This window comes from Pyxicephalus adspersus, chromosome 1 (assembly GCF_032062135.1).
Source record: "Pyxicephalus adspersus chromosome 1, UCB_Pads_2.0, whole genome shotgun sequence".
In the NCBI taxonomy this organism is placed as follows: domain Eukaryota; kingdom Metazoa; phylum Chordata; class Amphibia; order Anura; family Pyxicephalidae; genus Pyxicephalus; species Pyxicephalus adspersus.
In genome coordinates, this window is record NC_092858.1 from 54,313,809 (window position 1) to 54,334,795 (window position 20,987).

Below are 20,987 nucleotides of genomic sequence, written 5' to 3' on the forward strand. Positions count from 1 at the left end.
GTGAGTCTGACTGGACAAAGGATTTAACCCACAAAAAAACAGTATTTTCCAATTAGTGCATGTTCCAATGAAGACAGATTGCTGCAGGAGCAGTTTGTGTGCAGGTATGCAAGGAGCATGTGTCTAGCAATGTCTGTCCTTATAGAAAAGCACTCTAATCAGAAGACAAATATACTCTATGCTGAGAAAGACCAAACAATTCGGAGGCTGAATATGACCAGTATTTATGTGATAACTACTATCAGGAGGATCCAGTGTGTCTCTGCTGCATACCTATTTTTTTCAACAATAAAATGCAAAGAATTGTGGAGTGGACAGGGTCTCTTTTTGTTGCTAAATCCTACCCTAATTATACTCCATAAGAAAAAATGGTGCTAACTTTTTTCTTGACTGATGACAAGCCCTAGTTCCATTTGGTTATCAGGTGTATCTCTGTTAGGCTCTATGTCAAAGATGGTTTCGGTTGGTTGAGTAGTTAGAACACTCGCCTTTGTAGAACTAGGGTCCTAGGTTAAATCTTAGGACACTAACTGCATGGAGTTTGCATATCTGTCCCCGTGTTTATGTGTGTTTTCTCCAGGTACTCCAGTTTCCTCCCACATTCCAAAAACATTTATCTAGGTTAAATAAATTCACCCCAAAATTGGCTTTAGATTGTGTTAATGACATAGAACTGTGGTAGTGACCTATGATTGTGAGCGCCTTTGAGGGATAGCTAGTGACACAACTATAAACTGTGTAAAGGGCTGCAGAATATGTTGGTGCTATATAAATAATATTAAATATACAACAAAGAAAGTTGTTTCAAAAAAACAAAGGAAAAAAAAACACTTAGCTAATCAGTGTATCAGGCACCAGGAAACCAACAGCCAACAGATTGGAATACCCTGCTACCGAGGATACAAGAAGTCAGGAAGTATTTATTGGGTGGCAAAAAACAAATAAATATATATATATTGTATCTTTATAAACAATTAACAAACCTTACCGTTTTGCTATGCTTTAGGAATCCAAGTGTCCTCATCAACTGACATTAGCTTAGAAAAAGTTTAAGCTATTTTCAAGACTGTCTAGGAACCTCAGCAGCATACATAATATTAAAGATTAATGAAACCAGAAATTCTAAAGTGGAAGACTGATGTGTCAGAAATTAATAAATCTGTCATCATAAAATTAGAGGACCGAGAGTATCCTAAATCTGCCATATGTATTCAGGCATAATTTAACAACCTTACAACAGGAAATCCTTTACATGTGATTTATAGCGTATGTGCACTAATCATTGAAACAAAGACCCTCAGCTTACCGTTGTTTAGAAGCCACAACATGCACCGCAAGTCTATCAAAGTTTATTTTAAAAATACTAAGCTCCAGGTGAGTGACGGATGTTTGCATGTCTGAAATGTTAACATAACAACTCACATTAGAAAACACTTACCTGGCAAATGGTATTGTTATCTCTTGTTATGTTTCTGCTGTTACATTGTGGATATTTGCAAATCGGTGGATTAAATGTAGATTAATAGTGATTGCACACTTACTTTTAAACAATTCCAAGAAGGATTTGACATTCTGTATTTAAACTGACCACTTTTGGCAAGCCATGATGATACAATAGTGAGGGTGAGCCAAGACACAGCATGGCAGCCACTAGCATGCCAATATGTTAAAGGGCTAAAACCTCTGTCAATGTAATAAATTCTTTTTTTATATTATTTTATAACATTTTTATATTCTCTATGGGCTGATAATAATGGGACACTACATGAGAAGGTGTTCAGGAGGGTAGGGAAGCCATAACTACAGCACAATCACCCTGCCAGTCTGAACATTGGGTCTGGTTTATGAAAGTTCTCCAAGGCTGGAAAGGATACACTTTCACCATTAAAGCTGGGTGATCAAGCAAACCTGGAATGGATTTCTTCAAAGTCATTTGCTATTTGCTAGCAAATGGTTTGAATCCTGGACCAGATCCATTCTAGGTTTGCTGGATCACCCAGCTTTCACAGATGAAAGTGTATCCTCTCCAGCCTTGGAGAACTTTCATAAATCAGGCCCATAGTATAGGAGGCAATTGCAATGCTGGGATCACTCTATACATAAGCATGTGTCTTGCATTTATAAAAAATAAACTCTCCCATTTCATCTATTTGGTCTTATAACAGTCAAATTGAAAAAAACAGTCCCTGCTACACAGTCTACTATGTAATAGTGATTTTTTCCAATCAAGTGGATACCTTGAAATGCCTGTGTACAATTACCAAGAATTTCTCAAGACACTCATATTTTTCACCGGACAAGCACTTAAAGAGGATTTATATGGTCTGCACAATTATGCATGACTTTTGACTTATAATGAAGTTAAAGGTAAAATATGCAACACTTTAGTTAACTTAGTTAATTATACAGTGAGTGTATAAAGAAAATATGGGTTATTTGACAACTTTTCCAAAGAGTATTTCAGAAATGTTAAAACCATACAGATAATTTGTGTTCTGAAACCAAGAAGTAGCTCATAATTGCTCATAATTGCAAATCATGTAATAAATGCTAAGCTCTATAAATGAATTCTGCTCTGGAAGTAAAACAAAGCTTATTGACATGCAAGTACCAGCTTTAAGGAGTTTAAAAGGTTTTTTCTGTTACGGATATCAAGACTATCATTTATGTGCCAAGTATTTTCATGAAACAATAATAATGTGTTTTCAGAGAACACATATCTTGAGATATTATTGTAATGTTTATCTTTAGGTCATTGTTCACAAGACGTTCACATAGTTAGTTCTTCCATATCTTCAAAACTATCAAACATTTATTTGCCCGATGTCCCACAAGGGGCTCCCGGTAACAACATTTGTTAGCAAAATACAGAGTAGATTTGCATCTTCTAGGGAATAATAAGTGATTGACCCTCAGACAATCAAGTTTTTGTGAGAGTGGGTCAGAACTGTCAGGTATCTTTTAGACCTGCACTAAACCATAGCAGTTTTGTGGTGCTTTGCGGTGGTTTTTATCATAGTTCCTGAACACAGATATGGATATGTAGCTCCTGGCCACTTATCCACCGCAAACCTCACCAACAAAGCATTTGTCAAACACTGGGGTTATAATACTTCAGCTATATCCTTCCTCGACATTGAGATCTTTATAAACCCTGATCTAATTTTACCAACAAAGCTTTATCGGAAATAAACAGCTGGTAACACAATATTGTCATCAAGGAGCGCACACCCAGAACCCGTAAAGAGAAGTATACCCTTCTTGAAATACTTAAAAGTAAGGAGGTAGCAGCAAGAAAACTTCTAAAAAGGCTACTAGAAAGGGGGTACAAAAAGCCTAAAAGCATAACACAAATACAATTTACCGCTAGATAATCTAAAAAACAGGACAATGAATTAAGAATTATCACTTGCTTTTTAGCACATCACCAGATCCTAAGAAATACCTGTAGCCAGTTTGGGCCAATTTTAACCTCTGACGAGAAAATTCAAAAACATATAGGATCATATCCAAAGTTTATGTTTAGAAAGTTACCATCACTAAGAGACAAATTAGTGCATAGTCATTTTCAGACAAAAAGAGATATTGATGATTATGACAATGAAGGAGGTACATACCCTTGTGGCACATGTTCACAGTGTGAGTGGATCTATAGTAGTAAAGATAATATGCAAATACCTATCAAAAATATTCCTAAACTAAAACAAAAAGTCAGTTGTAAAACGGAAGGTATTATCTACCCAGCTTTCTGTAATTGTGGTTGTTGCTATGCGGGAAAAACTAAGAGAGAATTTAGAAAGAGGATTTATGAGCATATTTATGACATAAAAATGGTAGAATTGTAAGGCCACTGAGTTTGCACATGGAAACTCACCACAATTTCAAGACCGGGGAAGTAATGATTCACATCATTAGAGAAAGTCACATGTGACCCAAGGGGAGGTAACTGAGATTAAAATATCCTACAAAAGGAAACCAAATTGATATATTCATTAAAGGCCACCCTATATCTAGGTTTGAATGAATTATTAAGCTTTAAATCTTTTTTATAAATGAACCCCCCCCCCCCTTTTTTTTCTTTCTCTTTTTTCTTTGTTATTATTAACACAATGAAGGATATTGTAATATATGTAAACCAAATGTTTGAATGTCCCCTGACATATTAAATATTATCTGGCATTAGAAATGTTATTAAATATATTTAGTCAGTAAACAATATGTGTACTGGTCAATAATAAGGAACAATATGGAGCCATTGGGACAGATAAGGTATTTGCAGACTATCACTGTCTTTTACAGAGACCAGCTACAAACTGAAAGTTACCCAGTTACCTAGTTATGCAAAAAGGAAAAATAGAATGAAACAAACAGTATACATTTTACCTATTGGAACACAAAAGTTCTGGCTACATGTACCTGGATGTTTAGGTGGAATATGATGCAACATGTAGTAAACAAAAAGTGGTAAGAAGAATGAGACATTTGGTCTTTGAGTTATGAAAAAGTTTATCAACTGAGGTGGTTATATAATATAAGGGAATCAAGTATATAAGGTGGCACCTGTACATTAATAGCATAAAGATATCTGTTAATGGTGATTTTGATGTGGTTGATAATCACCCTGTTAAAACTGATATATAGGTCTGGCTTACATGGATGGAAATTTGGTTTCACATGGGGTGATTGAAATAAAACACGTGGTTTAACTAAAAGGAAATATATGAATAAAATGGATAATTTCATATATCTAAATCCCTTGTTATCACATTATTAGGCCTGTATAAAGACCCGTGCTGTCCTCTTCAGCTCCTACCAATCTGCAGGTGAAGGGTGCCATATATGAACACCATGTACGTTGATAACTTTGTAAAATATTGATATGTTTCGATTTAAAATTGACATATGTACATTAAAATATTGATTATGCATATATATTTCCTATTGTGATCATAGATCTCCTCTCTCCTGAGGAAGCAGACTTGTCCACGAAACACGTGGAGAAATAGTATTGGGTATACCCTTACAGGGATATCCCATCAGAAGAGTCTAGTGTGTATTGTATGTTTTTATTGTATTAAATAAGTATATGTAATTTTTAACAATACTAAATAAAATAGATTTTACTGTATGATCTTGTTCTTGGCCTCTAAAGTCCCCACTAAAAATTGGTGTTTTTCACCTAGTGTTTCTCTCTATGTCTATTTGGGATGTGGCCATTTAAAATCAATTACAGGCTGGATGTACTGGTTCAATTGCAAACACTGGGGTTGAGTGATCCTGGGCATATACGGGGGCACACATAAGTAGCAAACCACATGTTTTAGACTGCACGTGGAAAGAACTACCGGGACATTTCTATAGACCACAGAGGTAGTCCCAGGAGCTACCTAGAGCTCTCTGAAATTTACTCATCTATGGTCACTAGTTGTCATCATAACATAAATGGTAGCTAAGACTAAAAAAGTATAGATCAAAGCAGCACAGGATTTCAAGAAAATGTAGTATAATACATTTATAAAACTTAGATGTGGAGTCTAATAAGTCCAAAATGTAGACACGGAGAATTTATCAGTAATAATCAATGAGAGCAAAAATGGGCAAAAATGATGAAGAAATCACCAGAATAAAATGGGTAACAAGTATGAATGCAGGTGGTATTGTTGCCTACTCTGATGCATCTTGTCTCTCCAACAGTCTCTTTTACAATGGAGTTGAAGGAGTAAAGAACATGCAAAGAAGCACTGGCTGGGGAAGGGCTTTTTAGGAAACATCAAATTATAGTAAGCTTTTATGTTTAAAAGTTGATGAAAAGCAATGTTCTGTTAATTTTTGAATGCATACTATGCATGCATGATGTTGTTGTGCCCATCACCACAATACCCTGCACTCACAGTGTAATTATGCTAAGAGTGTGGTGACATCAGCAGAGCTCTCTGCATCAATGTCCACCCACTGGTGGGTAAGATCAATAAAAATAATAGGACTCAAAGCTTCATGTGACCTGAGGACTTGTGGAAAACATAGGTACAGGAAAATGAAAAGGCCTATAATGTTCCTGGAATGTTGCCTAGGGCTTATTTGTTGGCTTTAAGTATACTTGGGCTTACCAGTCAGTTGTCACCCTAAGATGCTTGCTTCCAATTTGGACTATAGGCTGACATGCTTATATATGGCACACCAGCATCCTTAATCTGAGTTCACTGACTGGACCCAGTGCTGTGTGGCTGCACTGCCTGAAGCTGTTCAGGACATACAGACTGAATCTGGCCCATGACACCACGATGGGATGTACACCAACTAGAACACTCATACATGATCAGAAAGGGGCTTTGCAGAATAGAACAGTTTACAAGTTACACATATATAAACTTGCATTACAAATGAGAAAGTGTAAGAGTGGCCATAACATTTTAGAAGATGTACAGATCTTCCAGCAAAAATGACAAAAGTCAGAGATCTGCCCATCCTTGAAGTAGCAAAGTCCAGCTGCAATCTAATAATTCCCAAGGCAGCGTTGGTTTGTGATTTAGCTGGCATTGCATACTACTGCCCGATGTGGTGCTAGAATGCAGGCACACTATGGAGTCTGCTACAAAGTTTCACTGTAACCTTGATTCTTCTTTCTTAGTTGACTTGCTTGAACCCTAACCATAAATGGCCACATCAAATTAATACCTGCATACTTACCATGGCCATGGCCATCCTGCTTGAGTATTCAATTCAGTAGTATAGTGATGGTATACACATATGTACACACTACCCCCAACCTAAAGCATACTTCATATTTTATAAGACAAATATATTATACAATATAATTTAGAACAAATAGAGGTAAAGGACACTCCCCTGCCATAACCAGTGAAATAACCAGGAAGAATTAATACAAAACAAAATCACTGGTTAAACCCATTTTGTTTTATTTTTCTACCAAATTTTCCCAATATCAGCTTTTCAAAAAAGCAAACACAATCATTTAGAAATATGAATAAATGTTTACCGCGGTATAACTTTTTAATACCTAGAAAGCACATTTTTATATATCAGGTCAAATAGAGGCAAATAAAGAGATAAAAGGACGGAGGGATTTGTTACCAAGAGTGACAATCCCCTAAAATTAGGGACAGTTGGGGAACTTTTATTTTATGTAGAAAGCAGCTACAAAGGCCAGTGTTAATGCCTAGTTCGTATCAGAGACAGGTGTAATATTTTAGCAGCCACTTTTACACTCTGAAATACAAGTGACGTGCTTATGAAATTTCATGGAGTGCAGTTACAGTTTCTCCATAGACTTAGTGAAACCTTATCTGAAAGCACATGTACATATTTCCAGTAAGTTTATTACTTTTTCAGGATTCCTGAAACAAACTAAAATGGAGATTACTAAGTACAAGTAGAAAGCTTTTCTGAATAGAGGTTGTGCATAGGGTTTGTGTCCATTACAATTTGAATGGTTTGATGTTACCGCCATTACTGTCAGTGTGTTCCTTACAAATACTGTTAGGGGGTGGCAAGTTTTAAAAACTGAATGTGTACTTATGAGATGGTTGAAGTGTATTGTCTTGTGTAACACTTCTGAAGTTCTATACAACAGGTATAGACAAGGGGTTGATGCTGTCGCTGGCAAATGAGTTGTTAGGTCTAAGAGGCCTGTCATGGACAGGTTAGTTAGTTATAAGGAGATGTTACAGTCAAACCATAACCTCTGTTGTCCACATTGAGACCAAGCTAGAAGCACTTTCATGAAAAGTATGGTGGGAGGTTCTGATGACTACCTCACCATGTTAAGGACTGAGAAAAAAACAACAAAACCGTGTAACATATTAACACTGTATTATAAGAGTAGAAAATGCTGACAACCTCAATATCCAAACCTATAGTTTATTATGGACTACAGAATAAAACCAACGTTGGTTTATCTGTACCTGCCTACAGCTGTGAGTGAAAATGCACACTGCATATTCCTTGTGGAATAATATAGCATCTGTATTATCATGATGTAAAAATTAGCCACAGCAATCCAGGTTAAAACAGATTGAAACAATCTATATTTTAGATGATTGCAGCAACAAATAGTGTAAGCTGTGCTATATAAAAAGCTGTTTCAGTCTGTGGTATTATAGAAGAGCCCCAGAGAATAGCTTAAGCACAGAAATGACTCATTCACTGATGGCTTATTTGTGAGGTCATCACCAAAATCAGAACTATCAAGCAGGAATGTAGCCGAGAACCACGACACATCAATGTCACGTGTTAAATATTCGACCTGCCATCAGGTGTGATGCCACTTGTTCTTCTCCATGAGATTTAATCCATTTAGCACATACACAGCACAATAAAAAAATCCAGTTTCAGGAGAATTCATTCTAGATCTTCAATCACTTAACAGAACAAACCCCTTTCCAATTTTATTTGAGTTATGGGAAAGTTTTTTCTTTAGCTGTTGGATAACGCATACCTATGTGCAATGTCCTTTATTAAAATCATTAGGGGAACTTTGGATTGTTTTACGGAGTAAATTTAATTAGCAGTTGCCAACCACATCAAAATATTTACTTTGCAGAAATTGCTGCTAACAAAAATAAATACAGAATGCCTTTAAAAGTAATTATTTTCACTGTACAACCCTTTTCTTTATAGTGTTTGCTTTGTACTAATGGTGTTGTAATTAACACAGAAGTCAACTGATATAAAAAAGCAAATGATGTGTTGCACAAACTGCTAAACTTGTACAATCCAAGAAAAATGTTGACAGCAGTACACAGTTAAAGAAGAACTAGGTTTTAATATAATTCTGTGTGTTTGCGTGCATGTGCATGATTTTGTCTATCATTGTATATTTATATGTGTTTGTATATTTGTGCGTGTTTAAATATAATTTTTAAATGTATACACATCCTATTATATAATTATATTGCATACACTGCGTAATCATTAACATATATTTACACTATCAATCATAACCTGACACATATTACATATTTACATCCATTCAAGACATTTAAAACATGTCAATAATGTTATGTGGAAGAAGCCCTGAGTATTATTTTCTTTTTCCAAACCAGCCTATCTTTTTGTAATCAGAGGGTGGTGTTCAAAAAAAAAAATTGGCTATAGGTTTATCAGTTACAAAAGAATCTGTGATGTGTTTAAAAGCTCTTTTTTTTTTTTACGAACACATTTTAATATGAAAAGTTGTCCACAGTGACAATTGTTGTGGTTGATAGTGCTGTCTGTTTGTGCTATGACAGTCAGACAAAAGCAGAAATGTATTAAACATAGCAATCCATCATCTTGCAGATGGGAAGCAGAAGCCAGCAAAGTTCATACAGACTGACTATCCCCTGCTAACAACGGCTGGAATAATAGCAGCTACTGTGTAATCTTAGCGTTTTCTACTCTAAGTTCCATATCAGCAAGCCTGCTTCCCAATAATGCATCAAGTTAAGGCGCAAGAGCTGCTAAACAGCTACACAAATTAAAAACTGCACACCGTAAAGTTTTCAAAAAAATCCCAAAGATTATAAAAGCATGGAATCTTGTGCCATTTGCTAAAGGGTAAGTATTAATTTATGGTGTGATATCTATGATCAGTTAATAAAATTCCTAACTAGATGCAGTAAGAGGATAGATATAGAAACCAAGCGATAGTAAAAATATTGCTTGTCAGTTGTAAATATTACTTGTAATGAAATCTACAAACAAACATAATGTTTAATAGATGCCAGGAAGCAAGACTGTGCATCATATTTCATATAGTGAACAAAACAGCATGTATTGAAAAGTAAAAAAAAGGCACTTTTCTTAGCATTTCAGCCTTGTCATTTCCAATTTTCTGCTCTTTGGACATGCTTGTATTCAAATTCTGGAACATCTATTCAGCATATCAATCCTAATTAGACAATCTGTGTCTGGAAAGGATGAGAACTGGGTTATTTGCATAATTTAATCATAAATACTCAGTGATACATATTTCCAAATGCATTTGTACAATTATCTTTTCATCCTTAGGGCAATGGTATTAATATGATTAGGCAATATTTCTGGAAAAAAACAGGCTAGTATGCACTCTTTTTAACTGCAGCTTAAGGCGATATGAAAAATTAATTAATTTCTGAGGAAAATCAATTTCTCTACGTGACCACATTAGACACTGCTAAACGAAGGCTCAAAGTCCTTTCTCCAAACGAACATTTCCATTTTGCCTTCTAAACACTGATTGTTGAGTGAACATCCCAATAATTACGTTGTTAGCCCGAGTAGAATCATTTTTAAGATGTATCAATTATTAATGCCATTTTCTACCACATATGTGCCCATGTAATACGACGATACATTAGACCAAAGGAAAACTTTGCTTGACCAGTCACTTAAGAACGCAGCAATTGTGCTAAATCTATTTGAGCTGATGTTTTATTAATGAATATTATATTTAACCAGGAGTACTTGTAGTCTAGCTTCTCTTTAAAACCTACGCTACATTTACATGGAACAGTCTTAATCCACCTTTTACAGTCCTGTAATACATTATAAAAGAGACCTCGCTGATATCATTTTGCAGTGTGTTTGTTAGAGAGAAATATGTTTATGGATTTAGTTTGACAGTAAAGAACCCAGGTGGTTAATCCCATTTTAGAAAGAGTGACTGCCTTGTATGTTAATTACTGCAGAAAATCTGTGATTTCAAATGTATCTCTTTTTTTTTTCTTCTGAGTGAACAAACATATAAATTACTACATGCAAATTTCCAGTATTCATTTAATTTGCATGAAGGTACTTGAACAAATTTTTGAATATAAGGAGCTCATTTTTCATGCATTTTGTCTTTCATCATAATCTAACATCTGTCATTTCTTTTTGAAGTTATTATCAGGCCTATTCCCACTTGGACTTGGTTGCTGGGTGACCGGTATCTTAGCACCCACTTTGACAGGAACAGATGTGAAAATGATCAAGAGATTTCCCTGGGGTCCCTCAAATCACAAACAACTTGTATGAAAAACAAACAGCATCCTTGTCATGCACCCACCAAAGACCTTTCTATACTAGGCCAGACTTCTTTATGCCTTTTCAATCAGCCCATTCACCATATTCCACTGTGTTTACCCCTCCCTCACCTACACACATCAAAAAAAAGTAACGGAATGCCAATGTCTGGAAGCTGTGTGGTATACATATCTCAAACTTCAACGCTCCTTTTAATTTTAATGCCATGTTTTACACGATGTAAGCAAATGGGATTTAGCATTTCATTGAAGTTAATATTTTATTTTATTTTAAAAGTGGAGGGAATATTCTAAGGGTTTACAAAATGCTCCTTGATATCATGTAGTCAGTATACTGATTTGGTAAAAATGCTAATAACAGGAAATATGATTGTTAAGCTGTTCTTATAAGGAATTTATATTTTTAATGTTTAAAAATAAAACAAGGTAAAATGGATAAGTGGAATAAATAAGGGGTCATATTTCCCACTCTGCAATCGTACATAGATATGTTATACTTTTTTTAATCATGCATTGAAATCCTCTGAAATGTATTGCAGTATTAAAACACAAAATGCACCTAAACGTTTACCTTAATGTAGCTGCTTTGAGAAGAACAATTCAACACATTGTGATCATGCTTTATAAAAACATATTCATGCTTCATGAGATGGACGTGCTAAATTGTTTTATTGTTTAAATATTGTTGTTGTGTTTTTGTATAGTTGATCACTATTTTATTTTATTTATGTATTTCTACTATTACTACTTTATTTTCTTTTTTATATATGTCTGAGAACAGCAACCTAGCATATAGTGAGCAGATAGATAGATAGATCGATCGATCGATAGATAAATATTTCAAGATTTAGATTAAACCTGAAACATTTAATCAAATGTGTGTAACAGAACTTAAATATGACCTGTAAGATTTCAATAATAGGGATTGCACTAGAATCTGCTGACTCTTTTCCCATGGGAAGTCTTGAATAAATGTAATTCTATGGTTTCATAAAAGCAGGTCAAGTTTCTGTCCCTAGGGGTCCCCTTTCTGCTTTAAACATGGCACAACTACTGCTGGATAAAACTTCAGAGGCACAAGCATTTGAAAAGCTGGTGGGATGGACAATTCTCCTATTATCTAATGTTACTTACCAGCACTTTGCATCCTAGACTGACATATCTGAGACCATCCAGTATGAAGAATGCCATCTGTTTATGTTTCCAGGTGTCTACAATTTATATCACTGAACACCACTAGAAAATAGGTTAAGGTGGTGTAAATGAAACAGAAAAGATACAGAGGGATACTTTTAAACCCCCGGTTGAAAAGGACAACTTTTTGTTTTTACATTTTAATAAAGATTACGGAAGGCAAGTTTAGGTTCTTCTTGCATCCAATTTAGCCGCAATGTTCATTGTATGTACAAAAACTGTAATAGGAGTGTTACATTTTCACCTTCCCAGTTTTGATGATCTTTTGTGAACTGCACTAACTTTTTTCCTCTCTCACAAATATCTCTAATACTTTGCATATTACATATCAAAATGTGTTTGTGCCATGTAATTTGATGTGTCTAGTATGCAGTTCTTTTTACATTTTGGCTGGGTGCTGGCTGCATGTTCTAGGGTTGTTCAGTCACTATGTTGTATTTCAACAAGCCTCGCTTATAAAGATCTGTAACAAAATCTCAAATGACACATCATTGGCATATGCTAGTATTATGTGTTACTGTCAAAGTACTACTTTTGCTCATCAATGCCTGTATTACACGAATATCCTCTGCCAAATGTATATCCATTCTGATGTCCAAAGAATTGATTAAGTAGAGAAGGTTCTATCACATATGTAAGGAATAACATGGCAAGGCATGGTGTTTTGTATCATCTAATGGCATTTCAAGAAAAACAGTATGAAAATAATTTGGTTTCCTACATTTAGCTTCAGGACACTAAAAGCCATTAGAACACTGTACATGATCCAATATATGTAAATATATCCTACTCAGGTTTATATTTATAAATATATTCTGTGTTTTAATGTTAATAATATTTTTTTACCAAGACATGTAGCAAAGTTCAAACTGTGTATTAATTTTTACCTAATTACAATGCAAACATAAGTGTGCTTTGAATTAAAATACCATTACATTTTCAAGCCATGTTTATAGATCAACAAATATTGATTTGAACACCTTTCAGCAGCTTTTTCAATTTAGTTTCACAAAATCATTCAATCCACATCTTAAAGATTTCTGTATAATTATTTGCATCTTATTTGCTGATAATAGTCTAGATTAATTTTTAGATACACATCAAGCATATTAAAATGTAAAATATGTACGTATACGAGTTGTCTTTCATTGCTGTATTTAAATATTTATTTCTAAATTTTCTTTTTATCAACACAAATACAAAATAATATCTATTTTTGTTTGTACTTTCTTTGATATGTTTTTGATTTTTTTTTTTACAGATGTATGTTTAAAAAAAAAACCCTTGTGTGTTTTTCAGTGACAGTACAAGTGACTCCTTGTTTGACCTTGGGCAAGCTGCATTTAATTGTGCCTCTGGCTATCCAACTGTAATTGAGTAGTAACAGAATGGCTATAAGTGTAAATTGCTTTGAGGGCCTTTGGAAAGGTAATCTATAGATAGTAAATTCTGATTATGACAGGTGATATGGATTTTTCAAAGATATACTTTTCCAAAGATGATAGATCAACAAAATGTGACTTCTAGCTTTAATAAAATGCATCTTGTACTGCGCATAACCCCTTCAGTGAACTTGACAATTATTTGGTAAGATTATATAATAGGCAGCAGGCTGTCCTGTTCAATCCACTATCCATTATATAAGATTATTTATTTAATGATTAACTAAATATTCCTGTTTCTGCAGATAAATCCTGATACATTTATACTGTCAAAAATCCTGTACAGCGTACAAAACCCTGATTACCCAAAATAGTTTTTTATATTAATAGTTTAGTTTGGATGGTAAATCTGAATTTTAAATATAAAAATGAAAAAAATAATTTTGAGAAAAAAGTTACAATGTTTGTAATGCTGGTATACTTAGTGAAACGCAAGGTGATTATTACATTGTATAGAAGACAACGTGACTAATAAGAGAACAATATAAACTAGTGTAAAGAAAAGCATTGCAGCTTAGAGTGTAGTTTACAAATGATTTCTCTAAAACGTGACAACATCTAGCCACAGAAATGCTATGATTTTATAAAACATGGACCAAATGAAAAAGGAGTTATTGTTCATTAAAAGTTAAAAACTCACTTATTTTATTTGGTTGGACACTGCAAATATGCACTATAGCAATGTCCCTGATAGAAAAAAGGAAGGTATAAAACTTATTGCTGATACTTGTGCACGTAGGCACAGTCAGAAAGTAGATTTCTTTACAATATTCTAATAAATATACGCAGAGAGAGCATAAAATTTAGAAATATATTTAGTTTATATGTAGAATGATCTCTAAACATGTAAAAATAATATTAAATAAAAATCAGTTTATATTTAAAGCTTACTGATCACTAAAAAATAAAGCTATTATTTATTTCTTTTAATTCGGTATATAATCCTTACTTTATGTTTTCCTTCTTGCTACTTAATTATCTGGAAGATGACAAAAGCGAATGGCGTAAGGAGGGATGAACATCCAAAAAAATCCCATTATAATAACCAAATAAAACTGTCACCTGCATCTATATCACTCACATTGTATGGCTTTACTCTAAAACTACACAGAAAAAATAAAGAGGCAGAAAATAAATCTTGTCAATGAATGTTTACTTTTTTTTCTTCATTAGACAATACATTCCTGGAACAACAAATGAAGAGCAAATGAGTTATTGCACAATACTACTTGAAAAAAAAAAGTTCCTCCAACATGAGCTACAAGCTAAATCATTAATTATTGCTTATAAACGGATGACAACACTATTTAAGTGGATAAATCAGTCTTGAAATAGCAATTTCACTTAAGCAAATATAGGATGGTGAAATAAAACAACATCAACGCAAATAATTATTTCCTGCAAATGCACATAATATAAAAATAAATGCTTGAGTTACCCCTAAACTGTTCACTAACTTATTTCAGTTGTTTCACAGTTCCATCTGTGGATAGGCATCGCTAAGCATGCTGTTTTCACCCTAAGTCACGTCCAAGTGACCTTGATACTACATGTACGACAAAATAATAAATAAATGAGGCGGGTCAAAGGTCAGAACCACAAGTAAGCAGTGATAAACACATCAACTAATTAACTGCAAATGGAACATGCAAGAACAAAAGCATTCCAAAATGGAACATTAGGTTTGGGAATGTGTATATTTTGTGCCCTGTGTGAAATTGTACTGTACACATGTAAGCTAATTAAAGTATAAGAAAAAAAACAACTATTAAACCCAAATGTTCTTCTATTGCTTTTCCTGTCACTTATTTTTATACACCACGTTAATAATTTATTAGTTCAGTGCTTGTGTACTTTCTAGCTGCACTTACAAAACATTTGCAACACTCCATAAATACATTTAGTAATTTGGAACAAAATGTATTTTAGTCTGCAAAAAAAATTATTTTGATCTAATTTATTGAACAAATTTTAAACTCTGCTGCTTTATCGTTGCTTGTTTTTTATTTGACTTATGAAAGTAATTAATTAATTTATATCTATTTTACTTAATAAATTAGGTTTAAAAATAATATTTCTGAAGATGTATGTTTATTAGCTTTTTTTCTTTATTATAGAACAGAATCTGTAATTCATGTTTACAAGGAAATAATTGTTTAATAGTAACAGTATTAAATAATTGATATGTTCTGTAAATTTGTGCTTTTTTAATGTAATGAACTGGACTGTCCTTGCACTTAATCTGTAATGTCTGAGAATGTTTACAAGGTTAAATAACACGATTTCTTTAATCTCAGATTTGGACACTACGCTGTGGCTGATATGCCCATCTGCTTGTTAGAGAGCTTGATTGACCCCTCTATACACTTAAATTTCATGTGTACTGTAATCTGGCTGGATAATAAAACCTTCAAAGGGTCAGTAAATTTATGGTTCCTACCCAGCTCTGAGCGTGCTAGTGAAAGCTGTCCCCATGGGAAAAGTCAGCTCTCTGGTGTCCCAGTAGGTCACTTGCTCTTTTCTTCATATCTAAACATGTAAATCCCCGGTGAATTCCTCTAGCTGTCACATGTTGATACCACAAGCAATAATCACACCTATCCTAAAACTCTGGTTACCACATGCCACAAATTAAACTCCACTACTAAATCCCCATGCCCCCTGGAGTATACTTTATTTTGTTTGTTTACAGGAATAATCTTCTGGTTCCCCGTCTAATGTTTCAAGATGACTTTTAGCACTGAATTTTAATAAGCTTCCCTCCAGACACCTCTCACAATTCCCTGGCCCCCTTTAACAATTTGCCTTAATGCCTTTTACTTGTTCCTCAGCACTAAAGTTTCAGAATGCTTCCAGAGGGGAACAAGCAATAGTTTTAGCACGTGCTAAGCTGATTTACTATCATAAAAAAGCTGCTTTAGCTTATTAATGATATTTTCCATGGAAGCTGATTGAGAAATCCTGGAGGATCAAAGAACATTGATCATTTCAATATTTCTTTGACTGATGTGTTGGCAAATATAAACAAAATAGCTAAGAGTAACAGATCATGAAAAAACTACAGAGACCCCCTCCCTCCCTAGAGTGAATGGTTTCAGGAAACTCTTGTAAAACTCTTCTCCATCTATCCCAATGACTCACTGTGTTCTTCTTTGTTAGCCCATGACAATGTCATTTCTAATTTCTGTGTATCTATTTGAGGAACTGGCTATATGTTAAGTAAGCAGTAGCACCTGCTGAATGTCTCACATGAACTGTTACTACAAGTGTTTCTGTGAACAAAGATGGAGAAGAAGATGAAGAACCTCAAAGTTTTGATAACTCTTTTGGGCAGAGTTCTGTGTCATTGTTTGGATGTATTTATTGTAAATTGCTACCTAATATGTTGGTGCTTTATAAATACAGTTTAATAACCAATTAAAACCCAGCTAGAACGATATGTGGAAAACACAAGATCATACTTATTTTGTTTAGCAGTGTCCACATGTACAAAACAGCGAGAGTTGATGAAACATTGGATGTGTGTACAATGAGTGTCCTGCCTAGTGGTGCACATTGTGATACCGGTGCAGATGGTGATATTGGTGCACATGGTATTGGTACATATTGTGATATTGGTGCACATGGTGATATTGGTGCACATGGTGATATTGGTCCACATAGTGGTATTGGTGCACATTGTGATATTGGTGCACATGGTGTTATTGGTACATATGGTAATATTGGTGCACATAGTGATATTGGTATATATGGTTTTATTGGTGCACATGGTATTGGTACATATTGTGATGTTGGTGCACATGGTGGTATTGGTGCACATGATGGTATTGGTACATATGATAATATTAGTGCACATGGTGATATTGGTGCACATGGTATTGGTACATATAGTGATATTGGTGCACATGATGGTATTGGTACATATGGTGATATTGGTACATATGGTGATATTGGTGCACATGGTGATATTGGTGCACATGGTATTGGTACATATAGTGATATTGGTGCACATGATGGTATTGGTACATATGGTGATATTGGTACATATGGTGATATTGGTGCACATGGTGGTACTGGTGTACATGGCGATAGGTGGACTCACCTGGCGTTGGTACAGTCATTGTACAATGTTTCAAAATCCTTCCTGGAGATGAGTTTGCATCTGTTGACCCCAGGCTGGATGGCCCCCAACCCTCTCAGGATCCGGACCTGTTCCACATTGCACACCACCGGGGTGATCTCCAGCCTCTTCAGCTTGGTGTACACGGTGTGCAGCCCACCGACCAGATGCTTCAAGAACAGATCGAAGGCTTGGGGCAAGCAGATGAGTTCGCAGCCCTCCACAGTAAAGGAGGCCACTTTGGCCCCTCTGAGCTCCACCATCCTGCACTCATTGTTCTGGGGGATGTTCTCCACTGGGGATGGGGTGGAGTAGACGGGCTTCCCTGGCAGGTTGCCGCTGTTGCTGGTACATGTGGTGCTGCCGGAGGTGCTGGGGGGCAGGGGGTTGTGTTGCTGGCTGTTGCTGGCCAGGCTGGGGCTGTTGCAGTTGTTGCCCCCACCCCCCGCTGTCCCCGGATTGCTGCCGCTGCTGGCGGTGCTGGTGGCAGCCGGGCTGCTGGATGTCACCGTGGTGGCCGCGATGGGCTCCGGTCTGTAGATGCCGGGAGCGGAGGAAGAAGGGGCCACTGATGGAGTGGGGGAAGAAGAGGACGAGTTGGTGGATGAGGACGGAGCAGATGTAGCGATCACCAGCTGAGTCGGTGGGATCAAAGCAGCCGGCACGGCCATGGTCACATAGGAGAGGCTCCCGGTACAACGCAAACTAAGTTACCAGAAGGAAATCTACCATACGACGAGAAGTTTACAGGAAAGCTGCCAAGTGCCGATTAGCTGGGGGGGGGGGGAGAGATGGAGCCCCCAATGTATCACCCGGGACAAGTCCTGCAGCGCCAGGCACCGGGATCACGGCTGTTTGTTTGTCTGCGGCTTCCACAAGTCTACTACAAAGTTACATGGAGCGGAGGAGGAGGATCGCGGGGACCGGGCGCTCACTGCCAGCACATTCATCAAACATTGAGCACGAATGTCAGAGAGAAAATGAGGCTGAAAGTGCGGGCTGCTCGGTGCACGGCTTGTTGTGGTCACACGCTGCGGGGGGCGGGGCTACAACTACTAGGAGACCATACAGTCCGGGCTGAGGGGAGACTGAGGGGGAGACCGGGGAGAGAGAGACAGGGAGAGAAGAGAGAGATATAGGAGAGAGACAGGGGGAGAGAGAGACGGGGGAGGAGAGAAAGGAACAGGGAGAGGGACAGGGGGAGAGAGAGAGGAACAGGGTGAGAGACGGGGAGAGAGAGTGAGAGACAGGGGAGAGAGAGACAGGAACAGGGAGAGAGAGAGGAGAGAGAGACAGGGAGAGGAGAGGGACAGGGGGAGAGAGAGACGGGGGAGGAGAGGAGAGACAGGAGAGAGAGAGAGGGACAGGGGGAGAGAGAGACAGAGAGAGGAGCGAGACAGAAACAGGGAGGGAGAGAGGAGAGAGAGACAGGGAGAGGTGAGAGATATAGGAGAGAGACAGGGAGAGCCGGGGGAGAGAGGAGAGAGAGGAACAGGGAGAGAGAGAGGGACAGGGGGAGAAGAGGAGAGAGAGAGAGGGACAGGGGGAGAAGAGGAGAGAGAACAGGGAGAGAGACAGGAAAAGGGAGGGAGAGAGACAGGGAGAGGAGAGAGAGACAGGGAGAAAGTGAGAGAGAGGGAGAGGAGATAGACAGTGGGAGAAAGATAAGGAAAGGAGAGGGACCGGAGAGAGAGACAGGGAGAGGGGGAGAGATGGGGAGACAGTGAGAGAGAGAGACAGGGAGAAAGAGAGGACAGGGGAAGGAGAAAAGGGAGAGAGGAGAGAGACAGGGAGGTGAGAGAGAGACACACAGGGAGGTGAGAGAGAGAGACAGGGAGAGGAGAGAGAGAGACAGGGAGAGGAGAAGGAGAGACGGGAAAGAGAGAGGAGAGAGAGTCAAGGGTAGAGAGAGGGGGGGGGCAGGGGGAGAAAGAAAGAGAGACTGAGGGGGAGGAGAGACAGAGGACAGAGAGAGTCAAGGGGGGGGGAGGAAGAGGAGAGTGAGAGACGAAGAGAGAGACAGGGGGAGAGGGAGAGAGACAGGAACAGGGAGAGAGAGAGCGAGAGGAGAGAGAGAGAGGGACCGGAGAGAAAGAGAGCGAGGGAAAGAAGACAGAGAGAGGGACAGGGAGAGAGACAGGGGGGAGAGAGACAGAGGGAAAGGGAGAGAGAGAGGGAAAGGGAGAGAGGGTCAGGGGAGAGAGAGAGGAACGGAGAGAGAGACAGAGAGAGAGGGGGGGACAGGGAGAGAGGGGGAGAGAGACACACAGAGATAGGAGAGCTCAGCCCCGTCATCCCAGGGACACACACAGCCCCCTCACTGACTGCTATACTGAGTGAAGGGGGGCAATCATTGTTATACTGGGGACACATTGCTACACCCAGGGATCAGCCTTTCATTACATTCTCACAGACCATTCACCTCCTTAGATACTCAATTCCCCTTCTCTGCACTCTCTATCCACATTTTTTCTTCTCAACGTTTCCACCCGCATTATCTCATGGCCCTTCTATTATTCTCAGTGTCTCCTCTCTTAACCCCCCTTTCTCTGCTTCTCTCACTGACCTACCCTCTCTCTCTCTCTCTCTCTCCCCCCCCCCCCTCCAGAAGCTAAAGCTAAAAAGGCAGCCAGGTGCATTGGTAGGGCAGATACCAACATAAAATCAGGTGCATTGGTAGTACAGATGAGATTAGAATGGCAGCCAGGTGCATTGGTAGTCAAGATAGGGATAGAAGGGCAGCCAAGTGCATTGGCGGGCACAATGAGGTTAGAAAGGCAGACAGATGCATTTGATGACCAGATTAGTATAGAAACACAGTCGGGTGCATAAATCGGTCCACTGAGGTTTAAAAAGAAGGCAGATGCATTTGTAGACCAGATGAGGATAGAAAGGCAGCCAGGTGTATTGGTAAGCCTGATAAGATTAAAAGTGCAGCAGGCAGGCTAGATGAGGTTTGGAAGGTTACGAAGGCATCCAGATGCATTGGCATGTCAGATGAGGAAAAAAGCAGCCAGGTGCACTGGTAGGCCAGCATGAGGTAACAAGGGCAGCCAGGTACATTGTAGGGGCCATCATTGGAGAGGGCCTCTTCCCTACAACGTGGCCGCTGTTATGGGGGTCTGCAGGTGAGGGCCTATTTGGAATCCAGAAGCCCCCTTCAATGGCTATAGCCTGGCTATTCCCAATAGACTTGACCATGGTCATGTGACTGAAAGAAGAAAATGT

The 20,987-nt window shown here is 37.7% G+C and overlaps 1 protein-coding gene across 6 annotated transcripts in view; it reads right to left on the bottom strand.

Moving 5' to 3' along the window:
* Positions 1-18,775, bottom strand: part of DACH1 (dachshund family transcription factor 1) — a 205,823-nt gene extending 187,048 nt beyond the window's left edge. For 4 of the 6 annotated variants that reach the window (XM_072410505.1, XM_072410497.1, XM_072410496.1 and 1 more), the window contains exon 1: positions 17,742-18,774. In XM_072410505.1, the coding sequence (XP_072266606.1) occupies positions 17,742-18,430 (689 nt within the window). In that variant the 5' untranslated portion in view covers positions 18,431-18,774. Of the gene's footprint in view, positions 1-17,741 lie in introns of all 6 variants that reach the window. The other 2 variants (XM_072410494.1, XM_072410514.1) reach the window with 2 other exon arrangements.
* Positions 18,776-20,987: the final 2,212 nt, after the last annotated feature.